General features: G+C 46.0%; 2 protein-coding genes across 2 annotated transcripts in view; both read right to left on the reverse strand.

The window, feature by feature from the left end:
* Positions 1-22,244, reverse strand: part of LOC115078637 (olfactory receptor 8G1-like) — a 24,003-nt gene continuing 1,759 nt past the window's right edge. Inside the window, exon 2 of the mRNA XM_029581579.1 lies at positions 1-1,901. Coding sequence (XP_029437439.1) covers positions 943-1,884 — 942 coding nt within the window. The 5' untranslated portion in view covers positions 1,885-1,901 and the 3' untranslated portion in view covers positions 1-942. The remainder of the gene's footprint in view (positions 1,902-22,244) is intronic.
* On the reverse strand, positions 11,045-13,771 carry LOC115077776 (zinc finger MYM-type protein 1-like). Its single transcript, XM_029580062.1, has one exon. It carries the CDS (start codon positions 13,769-13,771, stop codon positions 11,045-11,047), a length of 2,727 nt encoding a protein of 908 aa, XP_029435922.1.

Consider the following 22,244-nt stretch of genomic DNA (forward strand, 5'->3'; position numbering starts at 1 on the left):
TCTGGATTTGACAAGGCAACATCAGCAGTGATAGAGTAAATGACAACAGATAAATACCAAACTGGCCCAGCCTGCCTGCCTAGTTGAGATTAATTCACTTTGGGTAGATGCGCGTACATGTTTCCATAAACAAACACAAACTCCCCCCTATCACTTAACCTTTATTCTCAGTCTTTTTCCTTCCACTGCACTCCATATCTGTCTCAAGCACACCCAAAATCTGTTCCATTAATACTCTCTAATAGGCCATTTTATGGAGTTTTTCTTCCATTTGACACTGGGGCCAGTATCAGGCTTCCTGCAGGTAGATTCTCCTAGAAGATCCTTTTGAAATGTAATCCCATTAAGTTTTAGCACTGTGTATCCCATATCTTTGCTATGCTGTAAAATGTTTTCAGGTTACTCAAGGCATTGAGAAAAAATAATTTTCTTTTGAGGGGGGAAGGAGGGAGAATAGACCTGGAAATATTTTTCAAAAATCTCACAAATAAAATATTTTAAGTGTGCCCCAGGCTGTGAATATTCTGTAAAATGGATTCACAGAACCAGCTGGAGAAAACAGAGATTTCTGGGCTTTTTTCAAACAGCCTGCATCAGTACTGAAGCAAGAGGCCGCTTCGACTGTAGGATAATTTTCAAAGTGAAACGTGCAAGCAGCCAAGTGCTGTCCCTGCTTCTTCTATTGCTGACAATGGGGGCAGATAATTGCTTCTAAGATTTTGAACACATCAATGACTTGCACTGTTTTACTCCCCTGACCTAAATACTCCCCCAGGATTGGTCCTTTTTAGTGCAGATTAAAGTTTGTGCGCTGTGGACGTCAGACAAACTTTTCAGCTGTACTAAGGTAAACTGAAGTTTTGCTGGGCAAAGGGTTCTATCATCTGTCCTTCCATCTCTTAGGGATTCACTAAAGACTTTTACTAGAAAAAGCAAAACTGTTTAGTGTCTCACAAATGATGGTTTTCTTTTGATGACTTTTTTGAGTGCCACTTTTAACTCTTTGCTCCTCAAGCTATAAATCAAAGGGTTTAACAATGGGAGAATGACAACACACAATGTGGTAGGCAGTTTGCTTGAATTCATAGAGTCCCCTGTCTTGGGCTGCATATAGACTCCTAGCAAAGTCCCATATAAGAGAATGATGACTGTGAGGTGGGAGGAGCAGGTGGAGAAGGCCTTGCTTTTCCCCTCTGTAGAACGGATTTTTAGTATGGTGGAGATGATGAACACATAGGATGTCAGGGTTAGCAGAAAAGGGATGATGACTACAAATGTGCCTTCTGCTAAAGTAATAGTATAAATGACAGACGTATCTGTGCAGGAAAGTTCCACCACTGCTGAGAGTTCACAGAAGAAATGATTGATTTCATTGGAGTCACAGAAAGAAAACTGGGCTGTAACCATAAAGGGTGGCAATGGGACTATTAAACCTATTGTCCATGTGACAGCTGCCAGAAGAGCACAGGGTCTCTTGCTCATGATGATGGTGTAACGCAGGGGATTGCATATTGCAACATAACGATCATACGCCATGGCAGTGAGAAGTGTAAATTCTGTAGCCACACACATCATATAGCAGTACATCTGCAGACGGCATTCCTCAAAAGATATGATATTGCTGTCCATGAGGAGCATTGCCAGCAGTTTTGGAACAACAAAAGTCAAAGAGCAGATATCTAAGGTAGACAAGTTGGTCAAGAAGAAATACATAGGGGTGTGCAGGTGATGATCGGCGCATACTATGCAGATAATGAGGAGGTTCCCCAGCACGGCCATCAGGTAGAGGAGAGAGAAGAGAGTGAAGAGAGGGAGCTGCAGCTCTGGGAACTCTGAGAACCCCAGAAGCAGGAATTCTGTCACACGGCTGCAATTTCCCTGCATTTGTGCTCCTTGGGATTCTGAAGGGAGAAAAAAAGAGACAGAACAAGGGAAAGTAAGCATCACTGAGATTAAAATAAAATATCACAATATATTCCCAGAAATAATGAAGTAATACATCAGAACAGCTGTGGCAGTATATTTGCAAAATATGTCTGCCATGGCAAGCAGCAAATTTTTTTCTCTATTTTACATAATAAAAGGTACATTTTGGGGTAATTTTTCAGTGATAAAAACCCTGCTCAGTCCACGCATGAACAGGACATATCCATATATACCCAATAGACCAAATTCCGACCAAATTCCTTCTCACAATCCCAAACACCATCGCCAAACTCCTGGCCGACATCATAAACCGTTCCTTCATTCACGGAACAGTCCCGGATGCCTTAAAAACAGCTTCTCTGAAACCATTACTAAAAAAACCTAACCTGGACCCATCCAACCCCATAAATTTCCGCCCCATTGCCAACCTACCTTTCATAGCCAAGATAATGGAAAAACTTGTCAATACTCGACTTACAGACTACCTTGACTCCCACAACATTCTTTTCCCTTCACAATTCGGATTCAGGAAACGCAGAAACACAGAATCTCTTCTACTCTCATTAACCGACAACATCCTGATGGGCCTCGACAAAGGTCAGTCATACCTGCTGGCCCTGCTAGACATCTAGGCAGCATTCGACACAGTTAACCACACAATCCTCATTAATCGTCTGATGGAAATTGGCATCTCTGGTTCTGCACTCCTCTGGTTAAAATCCTTTCTAAGCGACAGGTATTACAAAGTAAAAATAATCAACAAAGAGTCTCCCCCTGTAGCGGCCAAGCAAGGAGTTCCCCAGGGTTCCTCGCTCTCTCCGACCCTGTTCAACATATATCTTCTCCCCCTATGCCAACTACTCAATAACCTCAAACTCACCTATTTCATTTATGCAGACGACGTGCAGATCCTAATCCCCATCAAGGATCCCATCTCCGACACTCTAAACTATTGGAATAGCTGCCTTCACGCTATCAACCTCCTTCTCACAAGCCTCAGCCTCGTTCTCAATACGTCCAAGACTGAACTGCTGGTCATCTCCCCCAACGATAACAACACACTAGCCAACACTACAAATATTCCATTAGTAAATCAAGTGAGAGACCTTGGTGCCATCCTAGACTCCAGAATGAACCTTAAAAAATGTGTTAACCACACCACTAATGAAGGCTTTTACAAACTACAGGTTCTAAAACAGTTAAGACCTCTCCTACACTTCCATGACTACCGCTCGGTTCTTCAAGCCATACTATTCTCAAAGACTGATTATTGTGATGCGCTGCTGCTTGGTCTCCCGGCCTCTTAAACCAAACCTCTTCAGATGCTGCAAAATGCAGCAGCCAGGATCCTTACAAACTCTCGCCGTATGGACCACATCACACCGATTCTAAAAATACTTCACTGGCTACCCATCCACTACAGAATTCTCTTCAAGACACTGGCCATCATTCACAAAACCATATTTCAGCAATCCTCTCTCCAACTCACCATACCCATCAAACCACATTCCTCTACTAGACCCACCAGATTGGCATACAGAGATGCACTCCAGGTCCCACCGAACAAATCTGCTATACACCACTCCATTGTAAAATGAGCACTATCAACTGCTGGTCCGCATCACTGGAATTCTCTCCCGCCAGATCTCCGCCAGGAACATTGTCATATCACATTCAGAAAAAAATTAAAAACATGGCTGTTCCCTCAAGCATATCCCTGAAGAAGACCTATCATAACTCTCACGGACCAACACCCCACGGTCGCGTCCTCTTCCCACCCCACAAAGGAACTGTTTCCTGCTAACTACGCTCTTATATAACGCGCCCAATTGACTCCTCTGTTTAAATTGTATATAAGTTTACCATGTAAGCAACTGTTCTCTGCTCACAGTTAGAAATTGTTAATCTATCCCTTTTTTTTCTAACATCCTTGTTCCACTTTCCCTGTTGTAATGTAACTTTTTCGCTCTCAGTGTTAACTGGCTTACACCCCCCCCCCCCTTAGTTTATTGTAAACCGGTACGATAAGACCTGGTCTTGAGCATCGGTATATTAAAAAGAATAAAATAAAATAAAATAAATAAATAAATATAAAGCTGTCTGCATAATGGACTTTCAATTATATAAGATTCCACTTCCACAGGAAAAGCAATATCTTACCCATGGAAATGACCTTCAAAATTACCCAGGGTATCAATCACAGGGTAAGAGATATTTGACGATTTATTGCTTCAGTGTCACAGTCAAGGATTTACACTCTTCACAGTCATAGGGAGACAGCTGCACAGTCACAGTTTAAGGGAATCAAATGTTCAAGCCTATCCAGTACAGCTTTTGGGAGCATAAGTGGATAAGGAGAGATTAATGCTGGTATTTTATAAACAGTGGGAGCTGCACGGTTTACAAAATACTGCACAGCTCTGCTCCCAATGACTACATGTATGTTTCAGTATGTGCAAATATTTCCAATGCAAGAAAGCACTTACTTTCTCTACCTATTGTATAAATATACTCCTGTATAATTTAGGTGGATAAAAAAATATAATGGGGTAGATTTTAAAAAGCTGTGATAGTGCTACCCGGCATTCAAACACGTACATCCGATTTTATAACTTGCGCGTGCAGGCGTGCAAGTTATAAAATCAGCACGCGCAAGGGGGTGCACAATTGTGCATCTTGCGTGTGCTGAGCCATGCTGCCTTCCCCCTGTGAGGGAACTTCCCTTCCCTCTAACCTGACCTTCCACCCCTTCCCCTAACCTTTCCCCTCCCAGCCCTACTCAAACCGCCCCCAAAGTTTTTGTTTTAACTTCTGCGCCTGCCTATGGGCAAGCGCAAGTTGCGTGCACCGACTGACTGCCGTCCCACGATCCCTCAACACAGAGGAAATGGCCGCTATGTTGCTGGCCTCTGGCCCTGCCCCCTCCCCGCCCCTGGACCACCCCCACCTCGCCCCCACGTGTCCCGGGGCTTTATGTGCTCCGCCGGTCCTTTTTAAAATAGGACCGGCGCGTGTATGGCCAGTTATGCGCTTAAATCCTCTGAAAATCTGGACCAATGTGTATCTATAATAACTTCCATATATATGCAAAGGCAAATATTTTTTAATGTATGCATATATATAATTTTAAAAATAGTTATTTGCAAGCATACTTGAAATCACCAGTTAGCTGATGCCACTACCAGTTCCCCCAGTCTGTCTCCCATTTTCCTAAACCCTCTTCACCCTGAAACCCCCCACCCCACACACACACACTACCACCAACATAGCTTCACTCTGACCTCCCAGCCATCTGCAACAAAGAGAAGTCCGATTTTATTTGCATGAGACAGATAGCAAGGGTAAAAGTGTACAAATAAGTTTAGTATATGTATGCATGTGCATCTCTTACAATATAGTAACTACCGCCGGTACTTTTGAACCATGCCTTGGAACCTGCTGTTGGGGAGTGCTAGGAGAAAGGTCTGCTTACCAGGAGATGTGTGTCCTTGGGCCACGGCTCGACCCCAGAGGAACTCCGAAGTGGTGCCGTGGTAGGCGAGGCATGCCCAAGCATGGGCTGGACAGGAGCAAGGTTGGACTGGACAGATGACTGGAGATACTGACCCTCCTCCGGACCTGCACGCTTCAGAAGACCAGCAACGCAATGGTGATCTTATGAACAGTCCTCCGACCGTTCCAAGCCCTTTCGGACCTGCCGCAGGGTACGGCAAGAAGCAGCAGGCCAGATGGAGGTCAGGGTAGCGAAGACCGGAACATGGAGAATCAGATGAGACTCAGGTACTTGGATGCACAGATGAGACTCAGGAACGAGGTACTTGGATGCACAGATGAGGACTCAGGAATGAGGTACTTGGATGCACAGATGAGGACTCAGGTACGAGGTACTTGGATGCACAGACGAGGACTCAGGTACGAGGTACTTGGATGCACAGACGAGGACTCAGGTATGAGGACATTGGCACGATCCCTCAGGGCGCCCTACACAGCCAGTGCTATGGTCTGGACACGGACCACCCTGTCCTACATCCGTGGGAGTGGGACCAGTGTGGGAAGGGTACGAGGAACTGTAGTATCAAGAGCAAGGTACTTGAAAGCACAGACAAAGACTCAGGAACGAGGTACAAAGCATTCAGAAGACTCAGGCGAGTTACCAGGCATTCGGAAGACTCAGGTAAGAACTGGGTTGAGACTGCAACGCAGCTGCCCTACACAGTCCACCCACAGGACTGGTCACGGACCATGCTGGATTCAAAGAGCCTCTAGAGAAGATGTGGAGCAATGAAAAGGGACATGGCTCAGAAGCTGTAGAGGCCTGCACCGAGGTGCGCCCTACTCAGCTGCCAGTGGCTGGTCACGGACCACGCTGATGGTACAGGTTCTGACAGAGTCTTTGGCATGGACGGAGCAAGCACAAGGGACTCCATTGACCAGACACAAGGATACAAGAGGAGGTCTCCCAGAGCCTTGTGCTGCAGAACTGAGGCAGGCATTGCACCATGAAGTGCCCTACACAGCCCGCCCGTGGGGCTGGTTGCCGACCACGACATGGCATGTCAGGAAGGGTGGCAATGAGGAACCAGGGTTGCAGGATAACTGGTCAGGATCACGGACATCAGGATCAAGAGAAACAATAACTGGACTGGATCACGGGCATCAGGGACGGAGAACAAACATCTGGACTGGAATATAGAGTACTGGATCAGGACATCAGGACAAGACAAGGAGCTCCAATGAAGAACAGGAAACACAGGACCTTGAAGAAGTGCTAGAACAAGGATGACTCCAGGAGCGAAGGACATCAGGATGCCAGGAGTGTCAACTCCTTGCTAAGGCAAAGCTGGAATGGTCGCTGAGCCCTTTTGTAGGGCTGAAGAGGGCAACGCCAAGGGAGGGGTCAGCAGGGGGCCACACCTGGCTGGCCCTTGAAAAACAGTAGAGCAGCGTGCGCCTGTGCCTAAGGAAGCTGGAGAAGAGAGAGCTGGAAGCTGGTGGCATCCTCAGCCACATGTAAGGCCCGAGGAAGCAAGGCAGGTAGAGGAGCAGCCCTGCCCTGAAGCTGGAGAGATGGCAGGCTACAGGAGTGGCTCCCAGCTGCTGGAAGGCTGTAGGAATATGCAGGCACTGGCAGGGACGGCCTCGCTGCCGGGCAAGGACCCGGGCTATAGTAGGCATGGGTAGGGACGGCTTCCCTGCCGGCTGAGGATCCCGGGAGCGGCTGCAACACGTCGGGGAAGGGAGGAATGGCAGTGGAGGTCCCAACCGCGAGGGAGAGCTCTCGGCGGGTCGTCTCTGCCGCACAGGGCAAGAGGCAGCTGGGGAGGAGGCCGGACACAGCGGCATGACTGCCGCGGAGGGAAAGGCATCAGCGGCCCAACTAGCCGCGAAAGGTGAGAAGCCTGCCCGTGCTCCTCGTGGGCAGGATCGTAACACCTGCTGGAAAAATGTGTATGCAAAATGGAAAATACCTGCATATTCTCGATATTTTTAAAATATGTGAGCACATACCACTTATGCACTTATATGCTCATTTTAAGAAAAAAACCCTTTTGAAAATGTAATCCAGAGTGATACAACCTCTGTTTTACACACTCACACATTAATAATTATGTTGTTACTAGTTTTCAAATATATAGAGGGTTTTTTCTCATGTTTAAGAAGTTCACGATGTAAAGCAACATCTAAACACATAGTGTAATCTGATTTGCTATTTTGAATATGCAATTGAATTTAAAAATTTAAACAAATAGATTAATTCCGCCCACTGATTAAATAATCAAGATCCTACATTTTATGTTTGAATTTGTATTTCATTCCTGAATCAGTATTTAATGTTAAGGAGGTAATTTCATAGCTGCCCACATTGGTGTAATGTCTGGAGGTAACTTTTAATGTTCAAATGTTTTTATTGAAGAACAAGATGGAATATATAAACCAAAAAAAATGTATCAACACATAATGAAAATAGTAAATAGCAGCTTGTAACAAATGGGAACACCCCACTGATCAATGTACAAGCAAGCAAATATAAACAGTACTGCAGAGACCACAAAATGAAGAAGAAAGATATAGAAGAGAAATAAAAAAGATTATATAGAAATATATAGAAACATAGAAACATAGAAATGACGGCAGAAGAAGACCAAACGGCCCATCCAGTCTGCCCAGCAAGCTTCACACTTTTTTTTATTCTCATACTTATCTGTTTCTCTTGGCTCTTAGTAACCTTTTGGTTCTATTTCCCTTCCACCCCCACCATTAATGTAGAGAGCAGTGTTGGAACTGCATCTAAGTGAAATATCTAGATTAATTAGTTAGGGGTAGTAACTGAAGCATTAAGCTAGCTACAACCATGCTTATTAGTTTACCCAGACTATGTAATTCAGTCCTTGTTGGTTGTTGTCTGTATATAGATCCACTTTTCTTCATTCCCCCTTCCGTTGAAGCAGAGAGCTATGCTGGATATGCGTGAAGTAGCGGTCTTCCTCCCCTGCCATTGAAGCAGAGAGCTATGCTGGATATGCGTGAAGTATCGGTCTTCCTCCCCTGCCGTTGAAGATGAGAGAGAAAAGCCTGCAACCTTGATAGTGATAACATAGAAGAAAAAGTGTGTGGGGGGGAGCGTACTACCACATCATATGACAAGGATTGTTGTTGTGAACTGGAAGTTGGACCCTTGGGCTGGCCTGGCGGAACTGGGAGCTCCGCTGAAGAAGATAGGCCGGGAGGCGGAACCAAGACTGAAGCACAGGAGAAGCCTTCACCCTGGAGATCCGAGATCCCCCCAGGAGGAGCCTGTAAGGATTCGGACCACTGGGACTTAGGTGACTACTATAAGACTAGTGATGGAAGCGAGGTTTTCACCCTGGAAGACCAAGATCCCCCCCAGGAGGAGCCTGTAGGGATCTAGACTGCTGGGACTTAGGAGACAACAGCGAGACGAGTCAAGAAGAAGATCCAGGGGTCGAGGGAGGTGGCAGGCACGGAACGTCAGGAACAAGCCGAGGTCAAGAACCAGAAAACCCACCGAGGGAGAGGATCAGCAGAAGCTGGAGCTAGAACTGGAACTGGAACAGCAGGAGTGGAAGGCAGGATCAGCAGGAATGGATGGCAGGATCAGCAGGAAGGCAACTAGACACTCCAAGGAAAGACCTCATTGCAAGGCATTGTTTAGCAGTTAGACACCGGCTTAAATACTCTGCCGGCATCTGACGTCATTTAGGGGGCTGTCCAGCACATCCGGGTGCTGGAGCTTTAAGAGGTTCTTCCTTCGCGTGCACGTGTAGCACAGAGGGGGCGGAGTCAGCATCAGGCCTCGGCGGCATCTCCCTCGTGGAGACGCCGCTGCCATGCAGCCTAGAAGGCCCGGAACCCATCGGCTCTCGGTGCAGCCCGGAGCAGAGGTAAGTGGCCAAGGTCCCGGTTGCTAGGGGCGACCGGGGCCACAACAGTGTCTCCTCTTCAAAGGACCTGGTTTACTGGGATGGTCCAGGTGGAACTGACGCAATAGAGATTTATCTAGAATGTTGCGAGCAGGTTCCCAGGTGTTGTCTTCAGCTCCACAATCCTCCCAGGACAGCAGATACTCCCAGCAAAGATTGAAGAAGTGAACATTAAGGACTTCACACACTTGGTATGTAAAGTCATCAGAAGCAGGAGATACCGCTCCATCAGGCGGCTTATGATGAAACCGAGAGAGAATCACCAGTTTGAGGAGAGAAACATGGAATACATTGTGGATGCTTAACGTGGTAGGTAAGCGTAAGCGATAAGACACCATCCCAATTTGTTCTGCCACTCGGAAAGGACCACAATATTTAGGTGCTAACTTCTTAGAAGGCAGTTTAAGATGGATATTCCTCGTGCTGAGCCAGACTCGGTCACCAGGAAGGAATATTGATGCTGGTCAACGATGCCAATCAGCATGCTTCTTAGCAGTTTTGGCTGCAGAAGTGAGTTTACTTTTAATGGAATTCCAGAGTCCTTGTAACTGCTGAGCTGATAATTGCGCTGCTGGCGAGGATACAGATATGGACAAAGTCAGCGGGGGCTTAAGTTGTTTTCCATATACCGCTTGGAAGGGAGATTTCCCAGTAGCAGAGTGAATTTGGTTATTATAGGAAAACTCAGCCCAGGGTAGCAGTTCCACCCAATTTTCTTGCTTATCATTTACAAAAGCCCAAAGAAATGTCTTTAGGGAACGATTCATATGCTCTGTTTGACCGTTGCTTTGAGGGTGAAATGCTGTAGAGAAACTGAGCTGCACTTCAATCTTCCTACATAAAGCCTTCCAGTACCAGGCTGTAAATTGTGGTCCTCGATCTGACACTATGTCCTGCGGAAGGCCATGGATACGGAAGATGTGTTGTGAAATCAGTAGGGCTAGTTCTGGAGCCAATGGCAGTTCGGTTAATGGCACAAAATGAGCCATCTTAAAAAAGCGGTCTACGGTAACCCAAATCACGGTCTTCCCCTTGGATGATGGTAAATCAACCACAAAGTTTGTGGCGATATGGATCCAGGGCTCCGTAGGGACTGGTAGTGGCTGCAATAGGCCCCAGGGAGACTCAATTCGTGGTTTCTGTTTGGCACATGTGGGACAGGAACTCACATAGGCTAGAACATCCTGTCTCAAGTTGGGCCACCAGTAGTAGTGGTTCAGTAAATCTAGTGTCCTGACTCGTCCGGCATAGCCGCCGGTCAGGGAATCATGGGCCCAGCTTAGGACCCTCTTCCGCAGACGTTTAGGAACTATAGTCCTTTCATGTGAACTGACAGCTACAGCTGCCAGGCAAACCTTGGAGGGATCCAGAATGTACTGAGGGCTCTCTTCCTCCTCCTCTATGCAGGGCCGCCATCAGGAATTTTGAGGCCCCATACAGCCAAAATGTCTGGGCCACAAGCATTCAGTGGATAAAGTATATGCAACAATGTTTATACCTATGTGTAAACTCCACCATAGGTGTAAAAAAATAAAAACAAGTCAACAAACTCAAATCACTTAGATAAATGCACAGTATCTGAGAAATCCAGTGGGTTCTATCCAATAAAGCAGTTCAGTGTGAGTACTGAATTGTGTCCATCTCGACTCATAGTGGAAATAACAGCAAATTCAGGTTTATGAAGCAATCAGTCTTCTTACTTTCTGATTTGCAAAATCTTTAATTAAGTCTTTGTAACTGAGTTGTCTGGCAAGCTCATGCTCAATAGAGAGAATTGCCAGGCCGTTTAGACGTTGTTCACTCATTGTAGAACGCAGATAGTTCTTGATTGATGAAAGTTTGCTAAATGCCCTCTCTCCTTCCGCCACTGAAAGTGGGAGGGTGGTGAAAATCCGAAGAGCAATACACACCTCTCCAAATATTCCTTGAAGCTCTAGTTTGTAGATTGAGTTAAGCAAATCTAAGGGACCCATGTCTTCTGGAAATGTAGCTTCGTACACTTTCCGAAGATGTTGCAGCTCACTGAGTAAAGATGATGTAAAATCTTCAGGGTATGCTGAGATCAATTCCTCAGTCGATGCCATCAGATCTTCTTCACTCATTGTTCTCACTTTTAAGATTGGAGAAAATAGCTTGCAGACTTCCTCCATAGACTGGAAGCGTTGATGAAGGTCAGAAATTATTGTGTCCATTGCCACAAGGAAGACATTAGCTTTAAAATGATCTTCAGGATCTATTGCATCATGATGCCTTGACTTTATTTGCCGCAATTGTTGAGGGTTCAGTAGTTCCTTGAGAATCTCCATGCAATCTGCCACAGCTTTAGCTTCAGAAAGTAAAACAGGCCACTTTTCTCGAAGCAGTTTCATCTCTTCAGAGAGAGCTTTAATGTTAGCGACACCAATTTCCATAGAAATAGACCTTGATTGAAGTATTTTGTTTCTCTCCTCGAAGCTGGTAAGCACTTTTACCCAGAATGTTGCTAAAACCACTGCCCGAAAGGATAAAAAATAGTCATATAGACCTTGGGCATCTGAATGCGCATCATTTGTGAGTTTTCTGGATGCAAGAACTTTTTCCAGAGCCTTTAAAATGCTTGGCAGATTCTGCGCAATTGGACGTACAGCCTCTATTCTTGAACTCCACCGAGTGTCACTTAAACCATGCAGGGACCTTCCAACTTCTTCAATCAATGTGTTCCATCTTGCAGGGCTGCTACTGAACAGAACATATAACCTGTTAACACTTCCAAAAAAGGTCTTCATTTCAGGGCAGCTTGCGGCTGCATGCACTCCCACAAGGTTTAAAGAATGTGCAGCACAGGGACAACAAATAGCTGTTGGGTATGTCTCCTGGATTTTGGCTCTTACACCTTTAATTCTGCCAGACATGTTGGCACCATTGTCATATCCCTGTCCTCTGCAGTCTTTAAGGTCAATGGCATGTTCATTCAACCTAAACATGATCATGTCTGCAATTTCTTTTCCAGTCTTCTGAAAAAAATCAAAAAATTCAATGAATCTTTCCCGAATGTTCCATTTTCCATCTTGGGGCTTTCTGTAAACGTATCGTAAAACGATTGCATTCTGTTCCGTATGTGAAGAATCAGGTGTAGAATCACATATTATTGAAAAGTATATTGCTTCTTTCCTTTCTGACAATATAGAATTCAGGACATGTTTTCCACAAATATTAATGAATTCGTTTTGTGTGGCCCAAGACAGATAATGAGCTGAAAGTTTCTTTCCCTTTTCCTGACTAGCTTTGACTTTTTCCAAATGCTCTCTCAGTAAATTATCATATCTTGCCAAGATTTCCAAAGTTCCCAAAAAATTGCCATTATGGATTTCTCCAATTCTTTGAGAACTTCCTCTGAACGCCATGTTTCTTGAAGCCAGATGCAATGTGACATCCAGAAGTCTTTCTAAAAGAGCTATAAACTTATCGGCTTCCTTCGACAAATTTATTTGAATCTCATAGTCAACACCATGACCACCTATAGAATTTTGAAGTGTTCTCCACCTCCAGTAGTTCCTTCTGTGCTGTGAAGAGTGTTCATGCTCTGGCAACTTTATGTACAACCGATGCCACTTGTGCTTCGATGGATCAAAACCATCCTTCCTACTAAGCATGCTTCCTGTTTTACATATAGAGTCATTAGTAAATGCCATGCAAGTTACACAATACAGTACTTTATTGCTTGGACTCCATCTCAGCCAATCTCTTAAAATCTTCTCACGTCCATTTGATGACTTGGCATATAGAAGAAAATCACTGAAAGAACGAGTGTCAGCATCTTTAGGTAGTGATTGTGCCATATTCTTTAATTGCTCGACATTGAAAAGTCCAGAAAGGACAATCTTCTCTCTTTCTTTGTCTTTGAGGACATCTGGCCATAGTGCTGGGTCTTTCCAGTCAATTTCTTCCTCGTGTGACTGTTCTATTGAAGTTGTGTTTAGGGCAACATCGTCATTCTCAGGGTAGGAACTTGCATTTGTGCAGGAAGGTGTTTCTTCTTCCACCTCTGTACAAACACGGGATGTCACAATTTGGTCTGAAGACGAATCTTCATCTATAATGACAGGTCTTTTCGGTGACGAGGTGCAGGACCGTGTGTCTGCATCGTCTTCTGATACTGCACATGGTGGCATACTACACAATGTTTCAGCCTCTTCTATCACTGAAGAAATGCTCACAGGTGCAGCTACCTGACAGGATGAAGTAGTCGGCTCAACTGTTTCATGAGAAGCTTCTGTTTGCATTTCCTGAACTTCATCTCCCCTGTCACTTTGTGGCTTTTGAAAGTACTGTTGTATGAGTTTTTTTTTCTTCAACTTTTCCTCTTCTTCTTTACACTCTCTTTTCTGCTTCCGTTTTTGAGAGCCAGATTTGTGATGGTACATTCTTTGGGGTTATCAGAATTTACTAGAGACAAATAATGAACATTTGCTAGTAATCAAGGTCTATGATAAACTGCTTACTATGTATAAGGCCGTGTTCCAACTGTGTTCTATGTAACAAAGAAAGTCTGTTGCAAAATCATTTTAGTAGCTGCTGCTTATAATAAAAAAATGCATTTAATCAAGAAAAGAGAAAAAAAGTGCTTCTCGCACATAAAAAACTGTCTTACTATGCTTTGGGCCTTCCCGATCATACACATTATGTGCTTGATTACGGAAGCCGAAAATTCAATGTAAACCCTCCCTCATGTGGCCATTCATTCAGCGGTTGACTTGTTAGGCCTAGTTCACACTAATAAATAGATAATGCACCAGCCCCCCAGTAATAAATAGATAATACACCAGACGTCCCCCCAGTAATAAATAGATAATGCACCAGCTCCCCCCAGTAATAAATAGATAATGCACCAGACGTCCCCCCCAGTAATAAATAGATAATGCACCGGCAAAACAAACTTGTTACTTACCCTTTGCGCTCCGGGGACTCCGCGGCTCCTCGGCCTCCAGCTAGCAAGCAGACAGCGACGGCCCGCGCGCTTTGCCGGCGCATACTGTCTGACGCGGCGGTGACGTCACAGCCGCGTCAGACAGTGAACGCTGGCAGGACAGAGCGTGCGGACGAGTCTCTGTCTGTGGTGCTCTGTAAATCAATGCTATGTGTGTCTAAAAGACACGCATAGCATTGATTCTCTCCCTTCTCTGGGGCCCGCACCCAGGGCCGGCTCCAGGTTTCAGTAGGCCCCTGGGCGACAGACTGTCGGAGAGAGCCTCAGTGGGCCTCTTTGCCATGAACTAATACATCCCCCAAGCGCACCTGCCGCCTGGCGGCTGCGGGCCCCCATATGTGGCAGTAGATCCTGGGGCCCCATACTGCAGGCCCAAGAATACTGCCCTGATGGCGGCCCTGCCTCTATGTCAGAGGTTCGAGATAAGGCATCTGCACATATATTCTTTGATGCTGGACGATAGCGAAGAGTAAAGTCAAATCGGTTAAAAAAGAGAGACCATCTGGCTTGTCTGGGGTTTAATCGCTAAGCTTGAGACAGGAATTCAAGGTTCTTGTGGTCTGTGTAAACTGTGACTGGATGGACTGCCCCTCCCAGCCACTGCCTCCATTCCTCAAATGCAAGCTTGATTGCCAGGAGTTCCTTATCCCTTATCCTGTAATTGCATTTGGCTGGAGAGAATTTCTTGGAGAAATACGAACATGGGAGTAGCTGACCCAATTCTGAGTGCTGGCTGAGTATGGCTCCCACTGCGATGCTAGAGGCATCCACCTCTACAAAAAAGGGGCGTTGAGGATCTGGGTGATACAAGCAAGTGTCCCTCAGAAAGGCTTGCTTTAAGTCTTCAAAGGCCCAACAGGCTGCTTCAGGCCATACTTTAGCATCCACCCCTTTCTGGGTCAACGCAGTAAGAGGTGCTACTTTCTGTGAATAGTGAGGGATGAAATGTCTATAGAAATTGGCAAATCCTAGGAACCGCTGTAAAGCTTTTATTCCTGTGGGACAGGGCCAGTTGGAAATTGCTGACACTTTCTCTGGGTCCATCTGAAATCCGGTAGATGACACTATATATCACAGGAACGGAAGTGATTCACACTCGAACATACACTTCTCGAGCTTGGTGTATAAGTTATAATCCTTCAAGACCAGCAGCACTTGTTTGACATGCTATCGGTGGGATTCCAGATCTTTAGAATAAATCAGGACGTCATCCAGATATACTATGACATACGAGTACAGCATCTCCCTTAATACCTCGTTCATGAGATTTTGTAAGATTGCTGGAGCATTACACAACCCGAAGGGCATTACCAGATATTCATAATGCCCTAATTCTAGTGTTGAAGGCAGTCTTCCATTCGTGTCCAGGACGGATGTGAACCCCCGTAAGTCGAGCTTGGTAAAGAACTTGGCTCCCTGTAATCTATCAAGGATCTCAGGGATCAATGGAAGTGGGTAGCGATCACGTTTGGTAATGGCATTCAAGCCTGTGTAGTCAATACAAGGTCTGAGGGTCCCATCTTTCTTACCCACTAAGAAAAACCCCATTCTGGCAGGGGACCAAGAGGGACGGATGAATCCTTTGGCGAGATTCTCAGAGATATACTCTGACATATCACGAGTCTCTGGTAGGGACAGCAGATACACCCTGCCACGTGGGGGTGTGGTTCCAGGTAGCAAGTCTATAGCGCAGTCAAAGGGTCGGTGGCATGGTAGAATCTCTGCCTTCTTCTTTGAGAAAACCTGCGAGAAATTTCTGTAAAGTGTGGGAGGTGGTACAGAAGTGCTTAAGAGGAATATCTTGGGCTATCTTGGTATCTTGAGGCAGTGAGAAAATCAGAATGAGCTTCACTGTGTAAGTTGTAGAGAGTCCCAGTGAATTATGGGAGAATGTTGTTGCAACCATGGTAGCCCCAGAACTGGGGTTCCGGACCCCGGCTGAATGACCTCCTGCAGTCGATCTCCTGCCGGCGTCATTTTCCGTACGGAAAACGATTTGCGGCAGGAGATCACTCCCGGACCCCCGCTGGACCCCCAGGGACTTTTGGCCAGCTTGGGGGGGCCTCCTGACCCTCACAAGACTTGCCAAAAGTCCAGCGGGGGTCCGGAACGACCTCCTGCAGTCGAATCGTGTTGGTCTATGGCTGCCGCCATTTTGCGCTGCCATTTTGCAAAATGGCGGCGCAGAATGGCGCCGGCTGAAGACAACACGATTCAATTGCAGGAGGCCGTTCCGGACCGCTGCTGGACCCCCAGATAATTTAAGGCATTTGGGGGGGGGGGGGGTTCGGGAGGGTGGGGGATTTAATTTAAAGGGTCGGGGGTGGGTTTTAGGGGGTTTTGGTGTGCCGGTTTTCCTGCCCTCCCCCTTCCCCCGATTTACGATTTTTTGACGATAAATCGGGGGAATTGGTATTGTATCGTGGCCCTAACGATTTTTGACGATTTAAAATATATCGGACGATATTTTAAATCGTCAAAAAACGATTCACATCCCTATTGTGAATTGGGAGGTGGACCCTTGGGCCGGCCTGATGGAACTGGGAGCTCCGCTGAAGAAGATAGGCCGGGAGGCGGAACCAAGTCTGAAGCACAGGAGAAGCCTTCACCCTGGAGATGCGAGATCCCTCCAGGAGGAGCCTGTAAGGATCCGGACTGCTGGGACTTAGATGACTACTATGAGACGAGTGATGGAAGCGAGGTTTTCACCCTGGAAGCCCAAGATCCCCTTCCCCCCCAAGGAGGAGCCCGTAGGGATCTGGACTGCTGGGACTTAGGATACAACAGTGAGATGAGTTGAGAAGAAGATCCAGGGGTCAAGGCAAGTGGCAGGCACGGAACATCAGGAGCAAGCTGGGGTCAAGAACCAGAAAACCCACCGAGGGAGATGATCAGCAGAAGCTGGAGCTGGAACTGGAACAGCAGGAGCGGAAGGCAGGATCAGCAGGAACGGATGGCAGGATCAGCAGGAAGGCAACTAGACACTCCAAGGAGAGACCTCGTTGCAAGGCAGTGTTTAGCAGTCAGACGCTGGCTTAAATACTCTGCCGGCGTCTGATGTCATTCAGGGGGCCATCCAGCACTTCCGGGTGCTGACCTTTAAGAGGCTCTTCCTTCATGTGCACACGTAGCACAGAGGGGTCAGAGTCAGCATCGGGCCTCGGTGATGGCTCCCTCGTGGAGACGCCGCTGCCAAGCGGCCTAGAAGGCCCGGAACCCATTGGCTCTCAGTGCGGCCTGGAGCGGAGGTAAGCAGGCAAGGACCCGGTCACTAGGGTGACGACCGGGGCTGCAACAATTGTAAGTAGGTATTGAGTGGCTTCCACACCTTACTCCAGGTACCTAAGTGCTGAGATTTAATGACCATAGTTTGTTCATATTTACTGAACATACAAACAGAATTCCACCAGAGGTGTTCAGATAACCAATCACTATGTTTCCAGTTGGCCATTATATTGTGAATAGCGATTAGGAGCAAAAGGTCCAGTAGTTTGTGGGAACCTAACGAAAGGTTCAGGGAGTTATCGGCTCCTCTTAAAATTATTATAGAGTATGAGATGGGTTGTGAGATGTGAAGTATGCAGGAGATGGTTTTCCATACCTGGTCCCAGAAGAGAGACACATAAGGGCAGTGGTAGAGCATATGAGATAGGGTTCCGGGTGTTGCATTGCAGGACCAACATGCATGGGAGGAAAGTAATCCTGCACGATGCAATTTCCATGGGGTCCAAGCCACCCTATGTATGAGAAAGAAAGGGGATTGTATCAAACTAGAGGACAAGGAGATGCGGGTAGACACTCGCCATACATATTTCCAAGCTGCCTCAGTTGGAGAGCAGGATAATTCTGATGCCCAAACAGAATAAAGACCTTTAAGTGGACACTGGGTGGAGTGAGCTTTAATGAATTTATACAAATGGGAGGTCAAATGGCCTAGCAAATTATATTTCTCATATATCCTTAGTAAATACGGCAGTGATGCGTGAGTCAAATCTGGGGGTGTCAGATTGCCTAAAGCAGCGCGTAATTGTAACCATGCATAAAACTGGGAATTAGGAATGCCAAAACGTGTTTGAAGTTGCTTAAAAGAGAATATATTCATATCCTGGAGAATGGACGACAGAAACCAGATCACTTTGCTTTGCCACAATGGCCAATTCACTGTCTGACCATCTATGGTGAGCAGTAGGGATGTGAATCGTTTTCCATATCGTCTTAACGATAGAAATCATGTGGCAGGGCAAGAAAATTGTCTTAGGCACGATTTTTTAGTTAAAAAATCGTTAAAAATCGTTTTTTTCCGATTTGTGCGCACTAACTCGAGTTAGTGCGCACTAACGGGAGTTAGTGCGCACTAACTGGAAGTTAGTGCGCACTAACTGAAAATGATACAATTTGACACTTTTCAGGTCAGTTAAGGTCAGTTTAGGAATGAATATGTATTCCTATTGGCTGCCCTCTTATTTATTCATGTTACCAAGTTTCCTACTGACAGTATATGGGGGATGGGAAATGGAAACAGTTGGTAGCTTGACAAAACAAGTAATGTGATCAGTCAATGTGACTAGAACTTGTGCCCTAACCCTGATACCAGGGGTATTGTGATCTTCCTGCACACAGTGCCCTATCCCTATTAATACCAGGAGTGTTGTGATCTTCCTGCACACAGTGCCCTATCCCTAATACCAGGGGTGTTGTGATCTTCCTGCACACAGTGCCCTATTCCTGATACTGGGGGTGTTGTGATCTTCCTGCACACAGTGCCCTATTCCTGATACCGGGGGTGTTGTGATCTTCTTGCACACATCCCGATATCAGGGATAGGGCACTGCGTGCAGGAAGATCACAACACTCCTGGTATTAATAGGGATAGGGCACTGCATGCAGGAAGATCACAACACTCCTGGTATTAATAGGGATAGGGCACTGCATGCAGGAAGATCACAACACCCCTGGTATCAGGGATAGGGCACTGTGTGCAGGAAGATCACAATACCCCGGAGGAGTGAGGGTCAGGCAGCTCCCCCCTGTCTGTGAAGCCAGCCTCTCACTAGTAATGCAGGGAGGGAGCTGTCTCAGACTTCACCATCCTCCCCCCCCCCCCCCCCTTACCCACACACCATTCACTAGCTGGGACATGGGGGAAGTCAGGAGTAAGGGTCAGGCAGCTCCCCCCTGTCTGTGAAGCCAGCCTCTCACTAGTAATGCAGGGAGGGAGCTGTCTCAGACTTCACCATCCACCCCCCCCCTCACCCACACACCATTCACTAGCTGGGACATGGGGGAAGTCAGGAGTGAGGGTCAGGCAGCTCCCCCCTGTCTGTGAAGCCAGCCTCTCACTAGTAATGCAGGGAGGGAGCTGTCTCAGACTTCACCATCCTCCCCCCCCCCCCCTCACCCACACACCATTCACTAGCTGGGACATGGGGGAAGTCAGGAGTGAGGGTCAGGCAGCTCCCCCCTGTCTGTGAAGCCAGCCTCTCACTAGTAATGCAGGGAGGGAGCTGTCTCAGACTGGTATCAGGGTTAGGGCACTGTGTGCAGGAAGATCACAACACTCCTGGTATTAATAGGGATAGGGCACTGTAAGAGATGACTGTAGTAGATTGAATAAAGATCTGATGTTTCTGCTCTCCTCACACCAAACAAAAACAACACACAAGCAGAGAAGCCCTTCTTACAAAGCTGAGCTAGTGAGTTAAGTAGGAGGAAAAGTAAACATACTGGTGCCAGTGTGGCTACTTAAAAAATACACTTACCAACAATCAATTACATATATTTGAACTGTGTACAGTTCCAGCCAGGACCACCTTTCTAAAATGCACAGTGATTGGCAAATTCAACATGCACTAGCATTTCAGGTGCCTGCTAACAAAAATAATAAACAAACAAGTTCTAGTCACGTGAGTGCTGATCATTACATTACTTTTTTTGTCAAGCTTCCAACTGTTTCCATTTCACATCCCCCCAACCATATTGGTAACATCAATAGATAAGAGCACAGCCAGCCAATAGGAATACATACATACATATTCATTCCTAAGTGACCTTTACTGACCTGGGAAGTGTGAACACTTTGTTTCATTTTCTGTTGGTGTTCGTTAGTTTCCAGTTCCATTTCCCATCCCCCCAACCATCACCTCAGTGGTAACCTTGGTAACATCAATAGATAAGAGGGCAGCCAGCCAATAGGAACACATATTCATTCCTAACTGACCTTCAGTGACCTGGAAAGTGTTTATTTGTATCATTTTCAGTTAGTGCGCACTAAATCGAGTTAGTGCGCACTAACGGGGAGTTAGTGCGCACTAACACGATTTAACGATTTTTAACGATAAATCGTTAGAATTTCTATTGTATCGTGTTCTATAACGATTTAAGACGATATAAACATTATCGGACGATAATTTTAATCGTTGAAAAACGATTCACATCCCTAGTGAGCAGTGGATTATGCCAAATAGGGGAGAGCAAGGATGTTCTCCATGAACAATGATTAGCATCTTTGTATGTATCAAATGCCAAAAAGGCTTTATGGGTGGACCGTAGAATAGAATTAGAGATATGTTTCCTCTCCCCCACCCCACCTTCCAACCCCCCTTCCAACCCCCTTCCAATCCCTCATTCCTACCCCCTCCCTCGGAATACCTTGTTACCCCAAAAAGCCAACTCATCAGTTCTTACCAGTTTTGACACGTTACTCCCCATGCTTAAGCTGTATCCAAGTTTTTCTCTCCCCCTGTTCTATGTAAGACAACTTTGTCACTGTTTTATGGTTGCAATGTAAACCGGAGTGATAATTAACTGTTATTTATTTATTTATTTATTTATTTATTTATTTAACATTTTTATATACCGGCATTCGTAGGACACATCATGTCGGTTCACAATTAACTGAGAAAGGAAATTACATTGAACAAGGGGGGTTTAACTGGGAGAATTGGATAATAATTGGATAAAAGGAACAAGGTAAAAAGCGAAGAACGAGAGAAAAGAGAAAGCAAGCATGGATAACTTAATTGGAAAGATATGGGTTTAAAATTACATATTACATATGTGAACTTATTTACAACGTTGGGGGGAGGGGTGAGGGGAGAGGGAAAGGGGGGGAGAAAATATGCGAGAGGGGAGGTAAAGGTAAAGGAGAGATTGATATGGTAAAGAAGGCGGGGGGGGGAGGCTGAAGAGGCTAAGAGGCGGGGGGGGGGGGAGTGGAGGGGGGGAGTTAGGGGGAGCATGGGGTGTGCTGGAAGGGTTACCAGGGTGGGAAAGGTGGGAAGGGCTGTATGGAGAATGCAGGTTCCTGTATGCGTGGGAACTTCGGTATAGAAAAGTTATAAATAAATAAATAAATAAATAAATAAATAATAAGGGCACTACTGGAAAAAATTCAGGAGGGTAAGAGTATAATAGATGTCGCTCCAAAACCATCCACCGGGGAAAGTTAAGTGGGGTATCTGTAGGAGTGAAATAGTATTGCCCTTGTTGTAGAATGAATGCATGGTGGTATGAATAAATATCAGGAAAATTAACTCCGCCCTCCTGAGAAACACATTTCAATTTAGAAAGGGATATCCGAGGGACCTTATTATGCCATAAGAAATGAGAGAGGAGTTGATCCACTTGTTTGTAAAAAGCCCTGGAAAAAAAGACAGGAATCATAGCAAAGAGGTCTGGGATTCCACGTCCTCCAAAAGAGTTTGAAAACTAGCAATTTGTTGCGCAATGGTATGCAAGTCACCCCTGATGGCTGTGGTTGCTTCGATGTTGTGCTGAATTAAATCCTTTAATTGTTTAATTTCCTGCAAAACTAGGTCCACCGACGCCATGTTCTTAGAGGCAGAAATTTTCTCCGGCATGGGAGGGTCCTGTTTTGCCCATTTGGAGCCAGCTGAGGCCGCAAAAGCGGC

Source organism: Rhinatrema bivittatum, chromosome 16 (assembly GCF_901001135.1).
Source record: "Rhinatrema bivittatum chromosome 16, aRhiBiv1.1, whole genome shotgun sequence".
Taxonomy (NCBI): domain Eukaryota; kingdom Metazoa; phylum Chordata; class Amphibia; order Gymnophiona; family Rhinatrematidae; genus Rhinatrema; species Rhinatrema bivittatum.